At 40.6% G+C, this 22,778-nt stretch overlaps 1 protein-coding gene across 2 annotated transcripts in view; it reads left to right on the top strand.

The window, feature by feature from the left end:
* The window catches only part of NEK11 (NIMA related kinase 11), a 270,045-nt gene extending 253,854 nt beyond the window's left edge, over positions 1-16,191 (top strand). Inside the window, exons 16-17 of one of the 2 annotated variants that reach the window (XR_014475030.1) lie at positions 4,074-4,137; positions 15,016-15,143. Coding sequence is in view for 1 of the 2 variants with exons in the window: in XM_083188604.1 (XP_083044730.1) it covers positions 15,016-15,223 (208 nt within the window). In the remaining variant the exon portion in view is untranslated. Of the gene's footprint in view, positions 1-4,073; positions 4,138-15,015 lie in introns of both variants that reach the window. The other variant, XM_083188604.1, reaches the window with a different exon arrangement.
* The last annotated feature ends 6,587 nt before the right edge of the window (positions 16,192-22,778 follow it).

Genomic DNA, 22,778 nt, shown 5'->3' with positions numbered 1-22,778 from the left:
GGATAATGCCCTCAACTTCTTTGAATACTTTCAAATACATCACTTTTTTAGCTCCCTGTCTGCGATCCCACTTCTCTGTGGGCTTACTTCTTTTGGAAACCTCTGTCCAAAGACATGATCTCTCAGGTCTGTGGCATCGTCCTTGATGTTAATCTACCTGACTAAAATCCTCACAAAGCAGCCTGCATAGATGACTTGATAGAATGTTCGTGCTTGAAATATCTAGTCATCGCCCCTGTTCTCTCTTGAGAACACGGTCAGTGACAGATCGCTCAGCACACATCTCTGGTGCAGCTCTGTGTGCTGAGCGATCTGTGCTGAGTGATCTGGGCGATGCTAGATCGCTCAGCACAAAGGTCAACTCGCCCTGTGTGTATGGGTGATACAGTAGATACAGTACATTTAATATGTGTTATACACTGTATTTCAGAGTCTGTAAAGTTATTAGCTCAATCTTGTGGATTGTGTATTCTCGAAAGTGATTAATTACAAGAGCACAATGCTCAGTATGTGGGAGGTTTGACTTGTTTATTTGTACAGTCAGTGTAAGACAATGGTTCTAAAATTAAGCACTGAGATGACTTTAATAGGATTGATAATGACAAAATATTATGTGGTTCAGTTATTTAATCACGGCTACTGGCAATGATCACAAGCTGCAATCCTCTATCTGCTGCTACACAGTAAGCTTTATTGCATGACTATTAATCTTACTTTGTGGTTTTCATCAGTGACATATTTACTGTCTGCACTCATAGATAAGAAGAAATGTCAGTGAGGCAGGGGTATGTGAGCACATTTAAAGGCACACTGAAGCCAAAAAATGTAAAGGCAAGGACCATACGTGAAACATATATTTTTTATTTTTACTGTAGTTGTCAAAGTTGAATGCTTAGATCAGTGGTTCCCAGACTAGGTGCTGTGGATCCTAGGGTGTTGGTGGAGGCAGGAGGCACTTGCAAAGGTGCCACTGGTTGGTGGTCAAGGACCAAGCTAAATTTAAACCAAGTTATTTATGGACCAGTGCTGGTACTGCCAATCTTGAAAAACAGGCACAGAGGGCACAAGCATGTCCACCATAACACATCTGACCCTAAAGATGATTAATACTTGTTTCTAAAAAAAATTTATCTCTAAGGTGCCATGATGTAAAAATAAAATAAAAAAAAAAACAGTTTGAGAACCAGATGACAGTACAGTATATTAGTGATATCAGTAGAGTGAGGGACAGATGCAGGGTGTGCAGGGTGGCCCACCACTACACTGTTGTCCCTGAGTGACATGTTAGTATTTTCTAAGCTACGGAAAGTGCTACATTGTGTTGGCAAATACAGCGTGTAAGTTTGGTCTTAGGAAAATGAATGGCAATCACTGTAGATACTGTATGCTCAGTTGGTATTGCCTTGTGTGGGTATAAATGATAAAGTGCATGTCAGTTGTTAATTAATGAACCATGAAACCAAAACGGCAAGGTGCAGATGAGAGTTATAGGTCACAGTAAGTATACCAAATACAGCAATATATTTTACACAGTGAAACATGTCTTGCTGCTTTATATTGCATACTATAGATTGATTTCTCAAGCTGTTGTATTCTGATAATGTATAGTTATTGTGTCTTTGGTATTTTTATCTATATCTATTTTATGGAAGGTATAGTTACCAATCTAGGGACACTTGTCTTAGCACAGACACAAATGGCGTGTTTTTCCATTCAGTGCATACATAAATGCTTGCTAGTCTCCAACTGTTTCATTTTCCTAAACACCTGTTAGTAAATGATGAGAGATGATCTTATTCTTGTCCTACACTAAACTCTGACTGAAGCCAGTATGCTAACAGGAGATATGTGGCAGCTTTCTCAGTGTAGGGACTTGCATACATTTGCAGGATTTCTGAATCCATGTGTACTGCGGGAGGTGGGGCCATGATGACATCATCATGACCCATACACCTCCCAACTGGCTGCCACTTCAGGGAGCCTCCTAGAGCAAGGGTGGGCAACAGGTGGCCCGCGGGCCACATGCAGCCCGCGAACAGCTCCTGACTGGCCCACCGCTCGATGCTGCTGTATGAGTGTCCGATGGTGGCTGTGTACGTGCAGGACTACGTCGCGTGCACACACAGCCGCCATCGGACACACAAACAGCAGCACTGAGCTGCAGGCCCGCCGCATGTCACTACAGCTGCAGGGCCGCCGCCGAGGATGGTTGAGTCACCGTGACTGCATGGGGCTGTAATCAGCGCAAATTTCCAAGGCTGGCAAACAGGTATTTGGAATATCTAAAGAGGGGCAGGATGTGGCATTACTAATGGGGACAGGTGTGTGGCATTACTAATGGGGGCAGGTGTGTGGAATAACTAAAGCGGAGGAGCTGGTGTGTGAAAATGTGAGGGAGCACAGCCACCAGGTAAATGCCGCCCCAGGCCACCTCGCCCGAGGGAAATCCCACCCATGTGTGCGGCTGCGAATACATGTGCACATGAGGGGAAAACCATTTGGAATCACTCCCCATCGAATGGTCTTCACCTGCAAAAGCTGTGGGGAGAAGGAGGTCTCTGACATCAGAAGCCCTGACTCGCAACAGCCAGGGAACGCCTGCATTTTCTGGGGCACTCCCACAAAATGCTGCGTTACCTCCCCGAAATGGCCGCAGGGTGTCAATCACCCTGCAAGCAGCGGCTATCTTCATACAGATGGCTCGCACTTAAGGAGAGACATCTTTGTTGACCCTGATTCAAATGGCAGATGTTAAACTTCACCCCACACTTTCAACTAAGGTTCTGGAAAGTCTGTATTTGTGGGTCTGTGGGTGGGTGGTGGTGGGAACAGTTAGCTGAAGTTTTGAATAGGGTGCCGAAAAACCCTGAACAGACTGTCTACCAGTCCATCAAAATAATGGAACAAAATAACAATGATATCAGCGCCTGTGCGATCCCTGAGCGGAGCAACACTTAAATTGCTCTGTCAGGCACCATCTAGTTTAGTGGAGGGCAAAATGCGACCCTCCAGCTGTTGATTAACTACACACCTCAGCATGCCTTTCATCAGTTCAGCATGGCCAAATAGCAAAACCAAGGCAAGGCATGCTGGGATGTGTAATTCATCAGCATCTGGAGGGCTGGTTTTTGCCCACCCCTGATCTAGTGGGTCTCGGCACTCAAAACACTTGAATTCACCAATAAATGTGAGGAGCAGCATTTCCATTTGATTCTTTTGTATGATCTATTTTAATATTCATTTAATATATTAGTAAATGTCTTTTTTTAGCCCTGGAAGCCAAATACTGATTAAAGTTGATCTGTAATTGTCTTTAAGTAAAGATGCCCCAAAATCAGGCTTATTCAGCATTTATTCCTGTTGCCATGTTAAAGCGACTGGTTCTTTACTTCTTAGTAAATATGCCCTCTAGACTTGATTACTGACTAGGCAACATATACTCTTGTCAATGGCCTGATGAGTAGGGACCAAGGGGTATAGTTACTAAAAGGTAGATTTTCATAGATCTTTATTTATTTAAAATTGATCTAAATCAGTATTGCGTTTTACATAGATTATATTTCATATTACTTCTTAAACATTAGTACGTGTGTGTTTCATCCCCAGAAACACATACATTTATATTGATTTTAGATCGATAAAAATCTATAAAAAATAACCTTTGGTAAATATACCACCAGGTGTGAGGTTCAGAGGTTTAAATTAAATACTGTAGCTCCAGTCATAGTATACTGTATGACTGATATCCATCACAATGTCAGGTAAAATCCCATTGTGCAGTCACCGGATCTCTGGTCCCTAAATAGAGCACTGGGAAGGAGGAATGAATGTCACGCTCTTTACCAGACTACCGTAATATTGGAAATCTTTATGGAAAGAAAGGAAAGACATCTGTAATTTGCTTTCAGGAGCCTATAGCTGTCATTGGAGAGATATAAGGTTAAATGGCAAGCACTGATCCCAGTATTTATGTACTACATGCAGGTGTATGATATTGGTATAAAATAAGGAAAATGTGCTTTATTCTTCCCGAATAGTTGCATGATATGTTAATTTCAGTTCTCATGTTCTAGGTTGTCCTAAAGTACTATAGTTATTATCCTGGACTGGCACTAAACGATATGTCGATATGAAAAGGTACAGTGACATTTGCTAAGCTGAATTATAACAGTGCTATCCATCTGTTGCTTTGTATTACTAGTCTTTTGTGACTGAAAGTTGTGTTTAATAAAAAATAATGAATACAGTAGGTTTAATATAAAACCACAACAGCAGAACTAATGCAATTTTATTCTCCCATCTTATTGTAATAATAACCTCCTATGTCATTCTTGCTGTTAATCTTATTCAGGTTGTTATCATGTCACAAGGCCTTGGCATTCAGTGGCATTCAGTACATTTTAATTACTTTTTGTACCATGTTGCAGTGACTAACAATGTATTAAAAAGGAACCAATAGATGTCAAGCTTGATCTGTTTCTTACTTTGCTTCTGTATCTCCTGCTAAGACATATATAGTTGTTTGAACTCCATTTTTATACATTTTCTTTTAAATGTCCGTACATTGTGTTCAGTGGAACAAAGGGCTTGCTTTAGACATAGACAAAATGTTGCTATGGTCAAAGCGGTTGTTTGACTATGCGCAAAAGCTGCAGGTTGCATCTTTTTGTAAAATACATTGGATCCACATTGCTAATATTGGCTGGCCCATCAGACACCTAAGGAACAGGTTACTCAGGATGTCCAGCAAAGCCAGGGCTAGCAAAACTGTGACCACTTGCTTTGGCATACCCAACAATGGGTCAGACAGACCCCTACTTTCTAAAACACTCTACCTCCCCACCCCACTTACCCAACACCTTCAGCCACACTGCATCTAGTGTCACATGACCAGATCTGCACACGTACAATGTGGCTTGTTCACCGCCGCATATCAATAAACATCAGACAATTGCTTGAAAAGCACCAGTCATATGAAACATGGGCGCATCACCATCGGACCTTTGCCATTGATGGAAGGGAAACCTTAGATAATTTCCAGTGGATGGCAAAGTCAATAACATCTATGACCATTGATGTCTGCTAACCATCAAGGGTTGATGGCCATTACCACATGGTCAATGGTGCACTGGTGGTGAGTCATACTGTGGTAGTAGATCCTTTTATAGAGATAGCTTTGACTTTTCCCCCCATTAGCATTATGGTTGATCGAGAAAGAAGAAAAATATTTTCCATTTAGACTACAATTGAGCACAATTTTTTTTAAAGTAGTGAACAAGGTTTTTATAAAATATTTTATTCATTTTAAGTTTATTTTAACATTTTTATGTGTGGTTCACGTTTCTTCTTTTAGTGTAATGTTTACACATCTTCAGGGGTCTAATGCTGGGTACACACCAGGACGACAAGGGTCCGATCCCATCAATCTAGATTCAATTCCGAACGATTGGATGTAGATTGTGTGGTGATTGGGCCCTTTTCTGTCCCGGTGTGGACCGATACCGATCCGATGCGTGGTCCCGCGGGTCGGTCGTTATTCATATCCTACCTGCAGCAGGTAGGATCTGAAGAACGACCATACTCCCGGGTGCGGGTCGCCATTGGATCAGACGAAACACTGACGACCCGCTCACGATGTGCACCATAAGCGGGTCGTCCTGGTGTGTGCCCCGCATTAGTCTTGCCAACATTGCCCAGGAGAGTAGGTTCCTGGTTCACAGACACAGCTGTCCTGGCTAGGTATTAGTTTGGATTATTACACTTGTGATCTCTCTGTTACATTATCTTAGATACAAACCCAGACTAATGTTGGAGCCGATTGCTGAGGAGCTTAAGATTTTTTTCACAATTTGCAAATGGGGAGGTAGTGTAATAAGGTCTGATTAGTAAAATAGCAATGTTTGTGTGCTTTTTGCAAGAGATTTAAACCAGAATTTTTTAAAAAGCAAAAATCCCCTCTTCCCATTGCTTTTTTTGGAGAGGCCTACTGTAGGTGCATACAGTATAGCCTGTGTAAAAACCTGTATGCTGTCTCTTTAACACTAGAGGCAGTGTGCACGCCAGATCCATAGTGTAGACTGCCCTATCTCCCAGTGGTGACACCCCCCCACACACACACACCTGGAGCCTAGATATTATTATTTTATTTGATTATTATTATTTCATTTATTTTCTTTGAGCCATGCTGGTTCTAAAAATACAGGGGGGAAAAGGGCGTAGGAGTCCCCCATAACTCTCAGCTCCACTAGTCAGTAAAGAAATGCCACAGATGAGGGACAAGCTTATACTGGCCCCTGCAGCTGTACCATTAAACCTCCCGATTAGTCATCCCTGGGTGATGTGAGCCAAGTTCATAACAATATTGTGTAAAAAAAATAAGTTAATACTGTGTTTTACATGTGGAACTACAGGTCCCAGCAAGCCTCCCTCACATGCTGGTACTTGGTGATCCACAAGTGCCAGCATACTAGGCATTAAAGGGCCACTTGTACCTGTAGTTTCACCTGTAAAACAATTTTTACAATAAACACATACATGCACCATGAAAGTAATGTTTTATTACACACTCATGCATACTAATGCACACATACTAACCTATGTCCCCATAGCGCTTCAGTCATGTTGTCTAGTAGAAATCCATAGGTTACCTTTAAATAAAAAATATATACTCACCTAATCAGGTGTAGATCGGTCCTCTTCTGTCCATGTAGGCATCCAATGGTTAAAAAAATAACAGCTCATTAGCCAAATCAAACGAACTGAAGAGAATCCTTGTATGCACATTTATTCTCTTTCCCTGAATGGAGGACCTCCAAGTGACATCCATCTATGTTATTTTGATTCATACATGTTCTACCATGATTTTCATTCATATCTGAGCAAACTCTGCCATATTTTGTAAATTGCTGAGATGCATTTGACAGCTGAGAATTCTAACTCGAATCAACCCAAAGAATAGTAGGTTTACCACAATGACTCCATGCTAGGCCCTCAAAGTTAACTAAACTAATAAAACCATTGTTCTTAGCTTGTCCTATTAATGTTTATTACTTATTTTTGTGAAAATCACATTCTGCTGTTGCATGAACCAAACACTTTTTGAGTCCCATTTACAACTATCCATGGACTTCTCCTTTGCTGTTTGCCGGTTTGCCAGGTTGAAAGATGTCTGCATAGGAAAGAGGAAGCTGCAAAGACGGGAGTCAGCAAGGGACAAAACAAAAACAAAAAAGGCATATACTGTAAGAAGGTATAGCATGAAAGATAATAAACACAATACACATACCACACATTCAAACACAATCCAGACACAAAGTTTAAAAATATATAAAAGAGGCTTAAAGTGGTCTTGGAGAGGTGGTGGAACTCATTTGCCTCTGCCACCTATTTCCTCACCCTAATAGGCAGAGCCGGTGTACAGTAGGATGTTTCACACCCCCCTGCAAACTATAATGCTTTCTGTTCCACCCCATTCCCCTAACTTTAACCCCTGGATATACATCCAGGTAATAATGGAAACATCTGCTAGCTTTTACATATATTGTGCAATTGAACAATTAACTGTAACTTTTGAGTTTATGGACAAAACATAAATCAGTTTTAATACTCTTTCCTAGTAGTAACAAAATATTTTCCATCCAAATGCTATAAATCCCAGGTATATTAGACCCATATCCTAATACCTATTGGGATGAACAAATGACGTACTGTACACAGGGAAATGTTAATGCTAATATATGTAAAATAAAGCACGCATGGTGTGTAAAAATGGAATTTAAATTGCTTATGCCTAGTTACCCTACTTTTCCATCCATTACATTACGTCTACTCGTATGATGTCTTGCAGAGATACAGTATAAATGGGAAGCTCTTGTGCAACTTTGAAGCTGTACAGTTAATACATATTCTGGTACACTGCACAGTATGTTCAGGATTGTAGAGTACACCAGGAAGGGAAGTATGATCAGTTAAACGTGGCCTACTTTTCTGTGACAGCTTCCATTACTTAAACAGAAATACCAGTTTGTCTGCTGAATTAATGCACAGGTTTGAGATATTCCTTTGAGAAGTGCAAATATCAGCTTTTACTTATAGCTATTTATATTTTACTACATTTTATTTGAGCTTATTTATAAAAAAATCTTTCTTTTTAATAGCAGTACAGTATATTTTAGGTTTAAAAATAATTCTAAAGTAGTTATAGAGCTGCACATTTTTTAATTCGTTTCAGGCTCTGATGCTAGTTTTGTGATAACTTTATTATTGCGTCTTGCTGCCAACATGTGTGATGCTATGACAGGGCCGGATTAATCTTTCAGGGGGCCCGGGGTCACTTTAGACAGGGGGCCCCTCCCACTATGATTCTCAGGGGGTATTCAATCTCTGCCGATAGTGGAAATATTGTCAGTTCAGTATTTAATCATGGTTGGCAGTCGCCTGCTATAGACTCCCTGTATTGTCAGAAATGGCTGTGGATTGTCGAATCCGCACCATTTCTCAACACAACGGTGCCGTTTTTAGCCGATTTATGGACTTTTACAAGACTCGACAGTCAGAACATTGAATTCCGACTGTCAAGATCATGTCAGAAGCCAGTGAAAATTGCTGGGATTTCAACTGTCTGGATTTGGAATTCCGGATTGACTACCCCCATAATGTTTGGACCATTTTGCTGTATTTCTAATGTTACACAGAATTGGGTTCACAACTGTACTCATAAAAATATCTTCGTAAACCAGACAGCAATGACAATACCTGTGAAGGTGTCAATTCCTTAGGTTCAAACTCTAATCAAGCCAGATAGTAATAAATAAAAAGCTCCACAAAATACCATTGTCCAAACACCTTAATGCTGTGGGCCGACAGCCGTGATCCTGGCCCGTTTGTGCTCAGCCCAACAGCTGAAAGTCAGATGGGATTCAATGTCCCCTCTGCCGATCACTGCAAAGGGCCGTGGCTGCGAAAACGGCAGTGGATTGGCGATCTGCAGCCGGGATCGCGACAATCCATAGCTGTTATCGGCAGAACGGGCCCAAGAGTTTCTAAAGTCGGGCCCGTTCTGCCGTGATCCCTCTTCAATGCTGTCGCTAATGACAGCATTGAATAGGGAGCCGCCGCTATTTCCCCCATCGGAAATAGCAGCGGTACATTGAATACCCCCCTATATGTTAAATAGCAATTTTGTTTTAGATTCATGGATTCTCTATCAATGTAAATCTTCAGTTTCACTAGTTATGTTCTATTCATTTCAGTGGCATATTTTGATCTCATCTGCAAGTCACTCGGACAAGTTCTTGATGGCCTAAATTTTACTTGATAGCTACTACCAAGATGGCAGATGTTTATATTCCTAACACCTGCTTCGTTGTGGGCTGCCTTTGTGCCTGGGCGTCTCTTGGCACTGATTAGCTGTCAGAATTGCAATTTCTGTGTGCATATTAAATCAACATATGCGTCTGAGGTCACAGCTTAATTACTAGCTTTGAAAGTGACTTTAAAGCAAAGCGGATAATCAGACGTCTTCATAAGAAATAACTGTGTTTGTTTAAACCCTAATATTAAGCATCTCTTGTGTGATTTGCATTTCAAAACATCTAGTATGCTAAAACTGCCCATCAAATATAATTTCTGCTTTATTACTCATATTCTGTGAAATGTTCCAAAACCTGTTCCCTATCCTTTTTCAAATTAAGCCTTTTAACGTAAAAATAGCTCAGTTTGTAGCATCAATCTTCTTATAGTACATAGGCATAGGCAACCATTGCACTACTGCCGCAATGCAGCACATGTGAATACTGAGAGGCTCCCATAGAGTCTTTCCTACTTCTGCTACCCTACTGAGAATAATGAGATGCCCCTCCCTCCTGCTCCACCATTGAGCATAACTGTGGTCTGCGTACACAGCAAAGCCTGAGCCTCTGGTAAGTGAACCCCACCACAGTTAGCCCTACTCGCAGTCAGATAAAAGTAGAAGAAATCCATCCTCTTAATACTACAAATGAGCAGCCTAACCTAAGCAAGCTAGATTCAACAAAAGAACAGTTAAAGGTGGGAACACACTACACACTGAACGATGTAGGCAATTTGTCATTATGACATGGCAAAGTGGCCTAACATTGCTCCAGTGTGTAACCAGCTTACTGTAATGGCCAGGGCCGGTGTAAGCCTTCTCAGCACCCTTGGCAAAACTTCAACCTACTGCCGCTCCCGCCCCCCATACTGCCACCAATAACCATTTTCCAACCCCTTAATGCATACTTGCCTAACATTCTGGAATGGCAGGTAGTCTCCCAAAAATGTTGTGGTCCACCCAGCCCCCCAGGAAGGTGGGTAAGACCCCTGCTTTCCCTGGAGGCCCCCAGCACCCTCCCCTTTGCCACATATAACAGAGTACAGGAAGATAGGGCAGTAACGAAGGGAAGTATGCCTCAAGAGAAAGTATGGAGATGAGGTCTTAGAGGTTCCACAGCAGCCACCTGCCTTAAGTACAACAAGGATTGTCACAGACATCATTGATTTTTTTGATAGGCAGACTTGGTGGCTCCCCCCTAGATCCTGGCGCCCTAGACAGCTGCCTAAAGCTGCCTAGTTGTAGAGCCGACCCTGGTAATGGTTTGTACACACGTTTCCATTTGCTTTAGAATCGATGTTCCATTAGATTTTCCATTAGATTTTGCATTAGATCTATCCGATCAATTTGGAATTAGATCTGTACTTTTGCATTCGATTCAATATCGATTTCACAGTGTACACAGTGTACACATTCAATTTACTAGATTGTCTTTGTTATACTCTTGCCTGCACAGTCTATTTTTCTATTCGATTTAGACAAAATGGGAGCACGCATCACATTGAATGCAGATCAAACGCATCTAAAACCCGCTCTTCTAGAAGCAAAATCAAATCGAAAACATGTCAAAATCAAAGCATGTGTACAATCCATAAGTCACTGACATTTTTAAAAACCATCTATCACTTTTGTAAATATTTCTATATATTATGATGACGGTGGCTCTTTGGAGTGTTATTCAAAAAGAAAAACATTGTCTATCACCGTTATAGTAGGGCATTACTCATATAACACCCAAGTGACTTTTGAAGGTTTCTTAAAACAGGTTAGATTGTCTATCAATTTCTTTGTAGAGGATTTTCATTCGTGTGCTTAACCCAACTTAATGGTATTTCTCTCATCTCAATTTTAAGTGCCCATTCACTGGTGCAATTTGGGTACTTTTCATCCGATTTGGAAGGATTGGTCCAATAAATCAGATGAAAAATGCAAATCACATGTGTTTCAGCTCTGATTCCGATCTGATGCCTGGACCTGTGCGCACTGGACTAAAGCTGGAGATCGGATCCGCAGCCCTTCCTGGGATCGCATGTGATATACTGTATGCAAAAGGATTGCATATGATGTAACGAATGCGAACCTCCCACCCAGGAAGCTGCCGGCCGGTTCAGGGGAAATCTTATGCAAATTTTCATCCGAGAAGTCGTATAAGTGTATGGGCACCTTTACTATGAGTTCTATTTTGGCATTATCAATATGAGTGCATACTGTATATGCGCCTTTATGGTTTCATTTTTCATCTGTTCTTATACTTATAATAATATAGAGGACCTTTATTTTGTAGAAGATGACATCTGACTAGAGCTTATAATTGTACAGAATTATGTTATGTACTGTGTCCTAAAAGTTTTCTGGAAATATATAATTGAATTAATAAAACAAAATTACTTGGTGTGAAATTTCAATACAGAAAACATACAGATGTGTTCACATATAGCTATCATCCATGTGCTACACATTACACAAAAGTTGGCAGTGCCGATCATCTTTGTGCATGACCTTTTCTGTTAACATGCATCTTATTCGCAAAGCGATGTGGATAGGATGCACAAGCAGTGTTATACTGGAAATCACTGTAACATTTCATATGCAGAATTACACACACACACACACACACACACGGGGCGTAAGTAGCCTTTTGTGGGCCCCCATAGCAACATTTTTGAAAGAGCAACCCAGCAATCCTCTAAACGGAGGGGAGGGGCGGGGGGCATGTTGGGGTCACAATAGAAGAGAGGGATGACAGAATAGAAGGCAGGACAGACAGCTAGAGAGCAGGAAAGTGGTGTGTGTGTGTGGAATAGATATGAGGAGGACACTGGGCTGGAGGGTGTTCTATATGGGGGGCAGTGGCAGAGTGTGAGTCAAATGGTGGTCTTTGAGCAGATTGGGCCACTGTACTGGATGGGGGAGGGGGTAATATATTTGGAGGACACTGGGCCACTGTACTGGATGGAAAGAGGGGCTGTAAAATGGGGATGGGAGGGGCAATCACTAGTCTGGAAAGGAGTTGACATTGTGTGTGGGGTACTGTAACTGTGGCTGTGGGTTAGACCAGGGATGGGGTCAGTTGTCCAATTGGGAAAAGAAGCGGGTTCAAGGTGGCAGGGTGACAGATGTTGGTATGGGGGGGGGCACTGTGCTAAATAAAGGGGATTGTTAGTAAGATAATAGGACACTGGGTTGGGGTGACCGGGGATGGCAGCACTGACCTGGCCCATGCACATTATAGTTCTGTCTGCTGCAGCTTGGAGCCTGTTGTGTCCTCAGTCTGTCACTGCTGAATTTCCCGCCCTCCATGGTGGTGTGGTGCAGCTCGAGGGCGAGAAGAAACTCATTGTCAAGGGTACAGACTGCTGCCCAGATATTCCCTCTATTAAATCCGCGCATCCTTGTGGCAAGTACCGCTCACTCCCCACCAATGTGCATACAATGGGGAGCAGCAGCAGCAGCCTACTAATCCACTAGACATAAGTCGTCTCTGAGTGCACACTACCTCAGCACTTACACTCACCATTTCGTGTCTGCAGCACTCCCATCCCCCACCATCGTGAATTCAGCTAGACCCTGCACTGATCTCAGATCAACAGGGCACCTTATTCCCTTTAATCTATGTACCCTGTACAAACAGGTTCACAACACAGGTCACGCACGGTTCGGACCAGAGACTAGGACTAGTCCAATGGCGCAGGAGCAGTGACTGTTCCTTTTCACCTGTGCAATTGCCATACTTACCTCTCCTTATTACTCACATCACCGTGTATAGTGGCTACCACTAAGCTACCTTATCCTATAACAGAATATTATACTATAAAAATATCTGTCATTTGTGGGGAACATTGAGTACTCTGAGACAAATTTCTCAGACCCCATACACACCATACAATTTGTTGGATGTGACCGGGTTAACCAAATTTACTTATTTTCGCCATCAGTGTTGATTAGCACTAGTGCATAATTTGACCCAACATTAACATTCGACCATATCATATTGCCGTGATAGTAATATATGAAAACTTTATGATTGGAATTTGCACTTTTTCTCTTACCAGCAACAGGATGCTGGCTGAACTTACCTAAGTTCATTTTGTGATTTCTTCAACCACCTTTATTTGTTTTGTGTAGTATGTTGTGTTTTTGTCTGAAATCAGTTTTTTAGAATATTTTTTTCATTAAAAGCTATGTTTTAAAAATCACATAAATCATACTACAATTTCTCTTTGTTGTTAAAAGCGTGCCCCCAAACAAAGGAGAGTACTTTTCTTCTCTTTTTTGAATTATATGCCTCTTACTCTCAGGGGTGCACCTCCACATATAAGATTATACAAATATTGAATGAATAACTTTGTGGCATTGTGGAATTTCTTATAAAATATAACAATACTATAACATGTATCTGTTTTGAATAATAGGTGTAACTTGTGCGCGGGTATCCAACCCTCCCCTTCCCCCCTTTAGACGTACCACCAGCAGCGCCATGGTGGGGGGCACAGGTTTAGGCTGAGTCCTAAAATAATTTAGATTGACCCTTTTTTATGGAACCTGGTTCAGCTGCCCCATTTGCCGTTTTGCACCATATGGATCATGGAAAATATCTGTGGTGCCCACCTTCCCTTGATGTCCCTTGCTTAATGTTAATCCAGTCCTGATTTTAATAATAAAGGATTATTAATAGCAGATTGAAGTTTACTTGGTAGAGCATATCCCAATATTATATGTCTGGGTGCTTTCAAGTGACTGCTCCAGATGAGGGGCTGCAGCACAGCTCAAAATTCAAACAGTTGAGCCACACTAAATGCCACCAACTGCTATTCCAAACTGACTCACTAGCAGTTTGTGCAGCTCCCCTATTTGAATGTTGTACAATGCTGCAGTCCAACCTCTGGAGCCACCACTGGTGCTTTCATAGTATGCTTCTAAAGTATAAGGGGGGGGATGTATATATAGCAAAATAGTGATTCAGCATTGTTAACAAAAATACATACTGTATATAGTGGATTTCTTCTCTGAAGATGAACCACTAAGTAAAACTATCAGAAATCATATAAACTGTAACAGTAACTAAAAGTTCCCTTGAATAACATTAATTGATAGCTCATACTTGTTATGTCTCTACAATCTGCTGTCTTGTAACCTTATGGAATGGAATTTCTTTATGATATACATGCATAGTTCTTTCCCATAGACTTATAGAGCTGTAGTCACTTTTACTACTGTCACTCATCAAATTGATCATCACTGCCAACTGTTCTTGGCTGGCAACATAACTGTTGTTGCTTTGTGGATAGGAACATTTTTTGCCTAAGGAGTGCTTAGGGCAGAAGATGATTCTTAAGGGTTTTACCAGCTCATTTCTGATAAATCTAAATGGATTTTCCACTTATGCCAATTGACAGCAACATAAGGAATTACTTGTATGTACATAAAGCACTTCTTCAGCAGCGGTTGTATTCCTTGTGTAACAATACTGTACTGTTATGTCTACAGTATACATATTGACACAAGACAAATATGAATTTTTATCATACTATAAATTTGCAGCTGGTTTTCACAGCGTCAAAATGGATCATTTGCTTCATTTTTATTTTATTTTAATGACTATCTCTACCAGTATGTTTTTTATTTACAGCAACAAATGTCTTTTTTTTCTGGCTTGTGATTTCTAGGTCAGCTTTACAAAGTATGGGAGCAGAAACATATGAAGAGGTTTATAAGTACCTCAAGATGACGCGACAGAATAACACCAGTGAAAAAGAGGTGAAGAGGCATCTGGAGACCTTGGTGTCCATGGCAAGTGAGTGCTTTCTGGTGGACCAGATTCTCTACTTTGAAGAGGAGCTCTTAGCGGCATCAGCAAGGCAAGGAAAAGCCTAACGTCAGTTGCCCCTGGAGAAAACCTGAGGCCATCCGATGTGCTACCAATATTCATCTCCACAGGCCGCAGATCATTTCTCTGGCAGATTACAGCTGCCCATCTCCTGCTGCCAGATAGTCTTCAAGTACCAGTAGAATTCACTGGGAAACGTATTTCTAATTCTCTACCGGTTTCAACAGTATTGAAGAACATTAAATGTAAATGTTATGGGCTAAAAATAGAAGGCAGATTTAATTTGTAAAATACAGTATAATCTATGTTAAACTTAAAAGTAATTTATAGAATGCCATGTTTGTTTGTTTGTTTTAACTTTAATTTAGTCTTTTTATTAGGAACATACTGATTGCAGGGTTTATATGTTGTCCATTGGACTGATGGGGCAACCAGAGCTATTAGCATCACTTCACAAAAGTTGGCCTTACTGTAGACACATCTGGCTAGAAGACCAGAGACCTCGCGATTCAGGTGGCAATGGTGTGAAGATGCTTGGGGAATGTAGGGGGAAAAAAGAGATTTTAAACCTTTGCTAATCAGGACCAAGGGATTATTTTACAAAAATGTATTAGCTTTTTCTTCCATTTTCAATCATTTATGGAATCTTTTTTGAAGTATTAATACAAAACTGTATGGATGTCATTTCAAATAGCAGTAAATGTGGCTCAGGTTATTTATACTCTTGTTTTTGCTGCAATTCCCTTTGTGCTGTGATATTTTTTAGATATTCCATACAGCATGTCATTTATCACACATAATATATACCAAGAAATATATGTATAAAAGACATTTGTGGACTTGGAGTATTGGGAATAATGGCATAAAAATCTCTTCACTTAACCATCACACTTTCTTACGGGTCTGTTATATTATATTGATGGATTAATGGCAAGTTATGCTTTTGATTTTTAATCTGAATGTCCGGTGAGTAGAATCTCTGGGTGAGATTTAATAGGATGAGAGATTCAGAAAATGAGAGATTTGGTAAGAAATCTCCAGTTTTTTTAAAGCGGCAATCATTTACACTGCAAAATCAAAACTGGTTTTGCAGTGTAAATGATTGTCGCTTTAAAAAAACTGGAGATTTCTTACCAAATCTCTCACTTTCTGAATCTCTCATCCATCCTATTAAATCTCACCCTCTGTCTTTACAGATAGGAAAAAATAACTGCATTATCCAATTTTAAGTGGCCCACGATATTGGTTTAAATGATGGTACCAATCTGTTTAAAATTGCATCATATTTTCAAATGTGCAAAATATAATTTTATTATTTGTATAACTCCCATAAAATGTGAAACACTATGTATTGCATCACATCAAAATCATCACATCATAAGTTCTAACCATACATATGATAATGATCAGATTAGTTTCTTTTACATTCAGTATAGTCAGGTGTTTATAGCTACTCTTGCACAATGGTTTTTTGTCATTTTGTTGTATTTATTTTTGACTGTTAAACTAATTGCAGATTCCACTTGACCCAAAATACTTTCAACTTCCTTTGTTTTTCCTGAAATTCCCAGGCATGTGTTCATAGTAGTTCTACATATTATGGTTGTTAAGACCAGTATCTTGGAAGAACTGATCTTCCCCTCCCAATGCCTAAGTGTGTACATTTACCAAATTACATACCAATTACAAGCACCCTATGACACTTCTCTATCTTTTCACAAACTTGTGATGATTAGCAATCATGGCTTTTACAGCCTCTACTGAACCTATCACCTAGGATTTGAATTAAGTTTATTTACATGTAGGTCTTCTTGGTTTCTCTTGAACAGCCATCATCCCTTACTTATTACTTGCCCCTTCCGTTACCACTTCCTCTCCTTCCACCTCCTCGTCCTACTCTTCCTGGCCTTATTTGATCAAATCTGCACTGTTAATAAATATCTTTGGTTTCATGTTACAGTTTACTTCTGTTGTCTGGATGTTCTCACTTATTATATTGTAACCTGCAGTTGTGATACTTTCAGTACATCAATAAACAAATTAAATTAAAATAAATCAATTCTCATTTCATATAACTGATAACTCTCATTTTGTTTAACCGATGGGGAGTGTTTTTTATTTTATTTGGGGGGGGGGGGGGATAAATGCATATTAGTGAACAATGTCACAATACATCCGTTACAATGTCACAATAAATGTGTTGTGTTACAATGTCACAATAAACACAATACTGTATATTATTATTGGTAAGAATGATAATATTGATATACTAAATAATAAAAAGGGGGGGGGGAATGTACTACAGTGGCCCAGATCTTCCTGCTATGGCCCATTTCTGATTTGAAGCAACTTAGTATCACCATCTCATCTCCCAGTATAGGGGAGTGAAATCCCCTCTGATGATCCCCACCAGAGAACACAGCATATCAGCACCATTGGGTAGGTGTTGGATATGGACTATACGACATTGTCCACTGGGTTTGCTAGGGTTAACACCTATGCAGCGATTGTCAATCAATTTGCCACCTCTGCAGCTTTGCAATATCATGTACATATGCCTCTGAAGTCAAGCAGCCATGTTCATTCTTTGACAATGATAATTTGTCTCTTTAACCTGTGGCAGATGCCTGGATTCATAGTGATGACGTCCTTTGTATTGGCATCACCCCAGCCCATTACTGACCACTATAAATAGTGATCGGGATTTGGGATTGGGGCTGGGTGCATCTGCTGCTCCAAGAGTGCCTCCACTTGTGCAAAGTTTGGAGATTGATTGACCTCAATGGCTGACCAGTTTCTAGAGACTTTCAATTACAACAATGCAAGTGTCAATGCTGTCTATGACACCTCTTGAAGTGGTAGGCGGCAATGCAAATGTTCCTTTGTCTGTGACTGTCAATACATATTCTATTTACCGCAAGAGATGGTAAAGCAGTGATAGGTACAGATGTCATTGTTAAGTCCATTGTTGCAAAGTCAGGGGGAGAAGCTTCCCCGTCCTTCTGGTGAGTCAACCACTGATCAGGATTGTCGTTTAAGCTTGCCTTTTGTGTTGACAGTTCTGTGGCCAAATGTGTATGTGTGCAGTTGCAGCACCAAGTTTGATCCTATGGTTTCATTCTGAATAGAGACAATATAATTCCTTTCCTGCAAATTTGGAATGAAACAGAATGGCCAGGATATTATGTCCTTCAGAATTAAGGATGTTGAAGTCTGGCTGGATATCATGATGCACCAGTGAGTCATTCCAGAATCCATTGATCTGTGGCAAATGCCTGTAGTACCCTATCCATGAGGTTCATTTCTATAGTGTGGTAAGTAGTTTGCATTTAATAATGAGCAATGCACGTTGCAATAAAACATAGATATTGACACCTATGTATCGGCTGTCGGGAGCTGATCCAATAAAGGACTGCTTCACTTGGATGGTGGCGCACTTGGCCCCTCTAGTAGTTAAGCAGGTGATGTTGGAGGTCAGAAGTAGAACCCTGATGTTTTTGGATGTGGTCACCATCTTCACCTATCTACTTTTGGTGTGTATGCACATCAAGAGGTCACTGCTTTTTTGTGGGATAGTTTTACTGTGGGTTATTGGGAAGGTACACATGTGCATAACTAAGAATTTGCATTCTAATTTGATATTTTCTAAAGTTCTGGGAGATAAGTCACTCAAGGCAGTGCAAGTAGGCAATATGGCCTAATGGTGAAGGCAGCGGTTCCTTGAGGGGAACCTTAGTTGGTGAGAAAAAATGGTAGCATTTGCTTTCTTTTTTTGTATACTTTGAGGAACTCTCCAGACCAGTTCATGGATTAGAATGATTCTACCCTACTGGGGTCAGCAGCATAACATGTCCATGTAGGTTGTGTTTTGAGGAAAATTACACCAAATAATGACAATCAACATAGCACAGTGTGAATTATACAATCTGTGGGAAAGGGGGAAGGGCAGAGTACCTGTGCACTCACAAAGACAATACAATGTATCTTGACACCATACATTTTCACACCCTTTTCACATTATTTTAGTTTCACCTAAATGTACTAAAGGGCTTTTACTGTAGAGCAGTTTTCTGTATAAAAAAAAACTGCTCCAAACCCTTCAATTTAAAATGTTTTAGTAAGCAGATCGCAGTTTTCATACTTGTGATTTAGCCAAATTTATTTAAAAAAGCAAAATTGAGAAAAAAATGCATTTGGCCCTGTGAAAATAATGCCAGCTAAAGCTGGCGAATCACAGGGCTCAGATGTGTATTGGTAGTTTCTGCACAGCTTTCTCTGCCCCTTTGGTGTATTATTTGCTATGGAATGGCAATTGGCCACCTTTTCAGATTATCTTGTTTGGAACAAATAGTTTATTGTACAGTATATAGGGCCAATCTTTCTGGTCAACACACCCTTTTCCTATAGACAAATAAATAAAGTTGACCCTTTCATCTCTCAATAAGTCTTGCTGTCTTTATTTTAAGATAATGTATAACCTCTCTATGGGCCATATTCAATTGTTTAATCACGCCCACGGGCGATATTCAAGCGATTTATTTCTGTGCATATCGTGCTCATTATGGTCGGGTTTAGCTGTGTATAGCGACTAAACCTGACAAAGGTAAAGGGCGCGATGTGAGAAGTCCAGTTTGAGTGCTGAAATTGTGACTTTTTGCACATTTCAGCTCGACAGCCCTGGGGGTAGCAAGCTGAAATGATGTTAGTGCACCTGCTGGCAACAACAATTGAATACCACTGGTGGGCGCGTTCATGTCCGGAAGACTGCAGGAAAGAATTGAATACCGCCCTATATATGCAAACTAACATCGGCCAATAGAGAGTTAATTTAAATAGAAATAATTGTCTCCTGAAAGCAAAATAATTAATCTCCTCTATTTAATAAAATCATCATATAACTGTTCTTTCTTTTAGGAAATAAAATTTGCCAGAAATCTGACATTTAATTTGTTGAAGTCTATTACGTACCAGCTAGTATATCTTTATACCAGCCCTTCACAACTGATATATATGCCTCCAAAGACTGGTATCTGCAAATATATTCATAGACTACAGCATCCCACCCCATTGGTAATGTAGTCTATTTTCATGCATGCTCTCCTATCATACACAAGTTACATAAATGCGGCCAAACACTAGAGCAAGTTATCACATGCGATATGCCGCAATCTCACCCGGCAGCTGCTGGGAGGCAGGATCACATGAGATACATTGTATGCGGTCCTTTTGCATACAATGTACTTCATGCGATCCTAGCTGGGGCTACGGGCTGCGACAAATATTCATGGCAGCCTGTAGGATCTGTGACTGCAATGCGAGGCGCACGGGAATGCACCTCACATCGCAATTGCAGGTACAGTAGGAGCCCATCTCATCTATCTTCCTTAGGCCATGGCTCACCGTGGCTATCCTATTGTTTTCAGCTGCAATACAATACATAGAACAATAGAATAGGGGATTAGCATAGTAATCCAAATACTTACTTAATCCTATTATAGAGATAGATGGCATTGGCTCCTACTGTATATGACCTGCGACATGCGATGTGTCACTTTTTAGGCAATCTGTCACAATAATGCATCGGAATCGCATAAAAAGTGGCCCTAACGCACAAGTGGATGGGGGCCTTTACACACAAGAAAAACTTACTGTGCAATGACAAATACTGAAATAGCTGGGAAAGCTGTCTTGGATAGCAATAAGTGAATTATATTTTAAGAAGACCTAGCAGAGGACATCTGCTGAGTTGTCATTTCAATGCTGTCACTTGAATTATTTAGTCAACCTTAGAACGGAAAACAATATAGAAGACGAGCACAAGATTTGCCGTCTAAATTCATGGCTCAGGTGTAACTGTGATTATTAGCAGTACAAATCCCCTATGAAATGTATTCTGGACTCTTTCCCCATTATTGCCCACTGACCTTTACAGATGTGTATTTTTGTAGCGATAATAAAGCCAATGTTAAGTTTAGCGTCCGCCTTCTGTAAAGCTGAAGGTAAGAAATCCTTTGAACCTCTCTCAGCCTGGCTTACTGCCGTGACAGAGCATCAGGTGTGATGATAGATTTAATACCCATGGATTCCTCCAGCTGCTCATCTTTTGGATGTCGTTTCATTAAGTTGTCAAACGCTGCTCACAGGTTCATTATTGTGATGTCCAGACCCTTCTGAGTTACTTAACAAGGCTTCCTGCGTACTTACCGTTCCAGAATAAATCAGGAATTGCACTTCTTTATGTAATAGTAATAGCTCAATGTGGTCTTTTTTTTCCTGTAGATATGGAACAGAAAGATTGGATTATCGTCATTATGGGTGTTCCCTAAGAACCTTTGTCATACTGTATAGAAAAAATGTTTTATTGTATTATTAATATTAAAGTGCGAATAAGTAATGTTATTTATCCATATTCCCCAAAGATATGACTATACAATGGAAATGTCATGATCAATCTGTTTCCCACAGTGGGATTTAAGTTATTTTTTTATTTTATTGATCATAATAATCAAACTTGTTTTATTGAGAAGGAAAATACTTTTTTTAAATCTAACTTTGGCAATGCAGTACAGGTTGAGTCTCCCTTATCTGAAATGCTCGGGACCACGAGCATTCGGATAAGGGAATTTTCCGGTTTTTGGAATAATTTTTTTTTTAGGCATACTTACCTGCCCCTGGTGGGTCCCCTATGGTCCCTCCTCGGCGTTCATGGAGTCCTCCGGCGTCCATGGCAGGCCTTCAGCATCCTCTCCGGCGTCTCCAGCGGTCCCAGGAGTGCTTTGCGCGAGTTCCCAGGCGCGCCGGTGACGTCACCGGCACTCGCGCAAAGCACTCCTGGGACCGCTGGAGACGCCGGAGAGGATGCTGAAGGCCTGCCATGGACGCCGGAGGACTTGATAAGTATTAAAAGAGGGTTGGGGGGGGGACCACGGTTTTTGGAATAATTCGGATACGGTATGCCCGGATACGGGATACCCGACCTGTAGTTTATTTTGAATTTTTTTATATCTATTTGTCTGTCTAGGGGTGATATGGGGAGAGGTGTAGGATATGTAAACCGCTTTCTCAATGGGCCCATGCTTGGAGGTAAGGCCACCCCTACCCCCACAACCAGGTGTCACTAACAGCACTCAACATCCCCTTACAATGCTCTCCAGTTTCAGGGCCCATCAAAACGCACAGTGACTCTAATGCTGTCACTAATGTAGAGTTAGTGATTTGCACAATACAGTATATAGTAATGGGGATCCATATTTGCAGCAACGAACTTCCTTCCCATAGGAAGGAGTATATCTTAAGTCAACATTTCAGTGTTCATTGGAAACACCCTGTATTGTAGATCAGCTTCCAACAAAAAATATGATTACGAGGTTTGTATAGAAAAAAGGCTTATCAAAAAGGAGGCTTTGAGGGCTATTTATCATCACTAATGGATTCATTACACGTACATATATGCTAATTTCTGCATGTTTTATGATTAGGGGCCCATTAATTATTAGGGGCCTAATATGTAGCAAACTCCTGATGTTATATTTTCAGTGTTCATTATCATCCATAGTAGCTCAAGTGACATGAGGATTCAGTGCAAAAAAGAGGATTATCAAA

Source organism: Crinia signifera, chromosome 5 (genome assembly GCF_055691185.1).
Source record: "Crinia signifera chromosome 5, ASM5569118v1, whole genome shotgun sequence".
NCBI classification, from domain to species: Eukaryota; Metazoa; Chordata; class Amphibia; order Anura; family Myobatrachidae; genus Crinia; species Crinia signifera.
The sequence above is the reverse complement of the archived record's forward strand: the minus strand, read 5'-3'. Positions and strand labels throughout refer to the sequence as shown.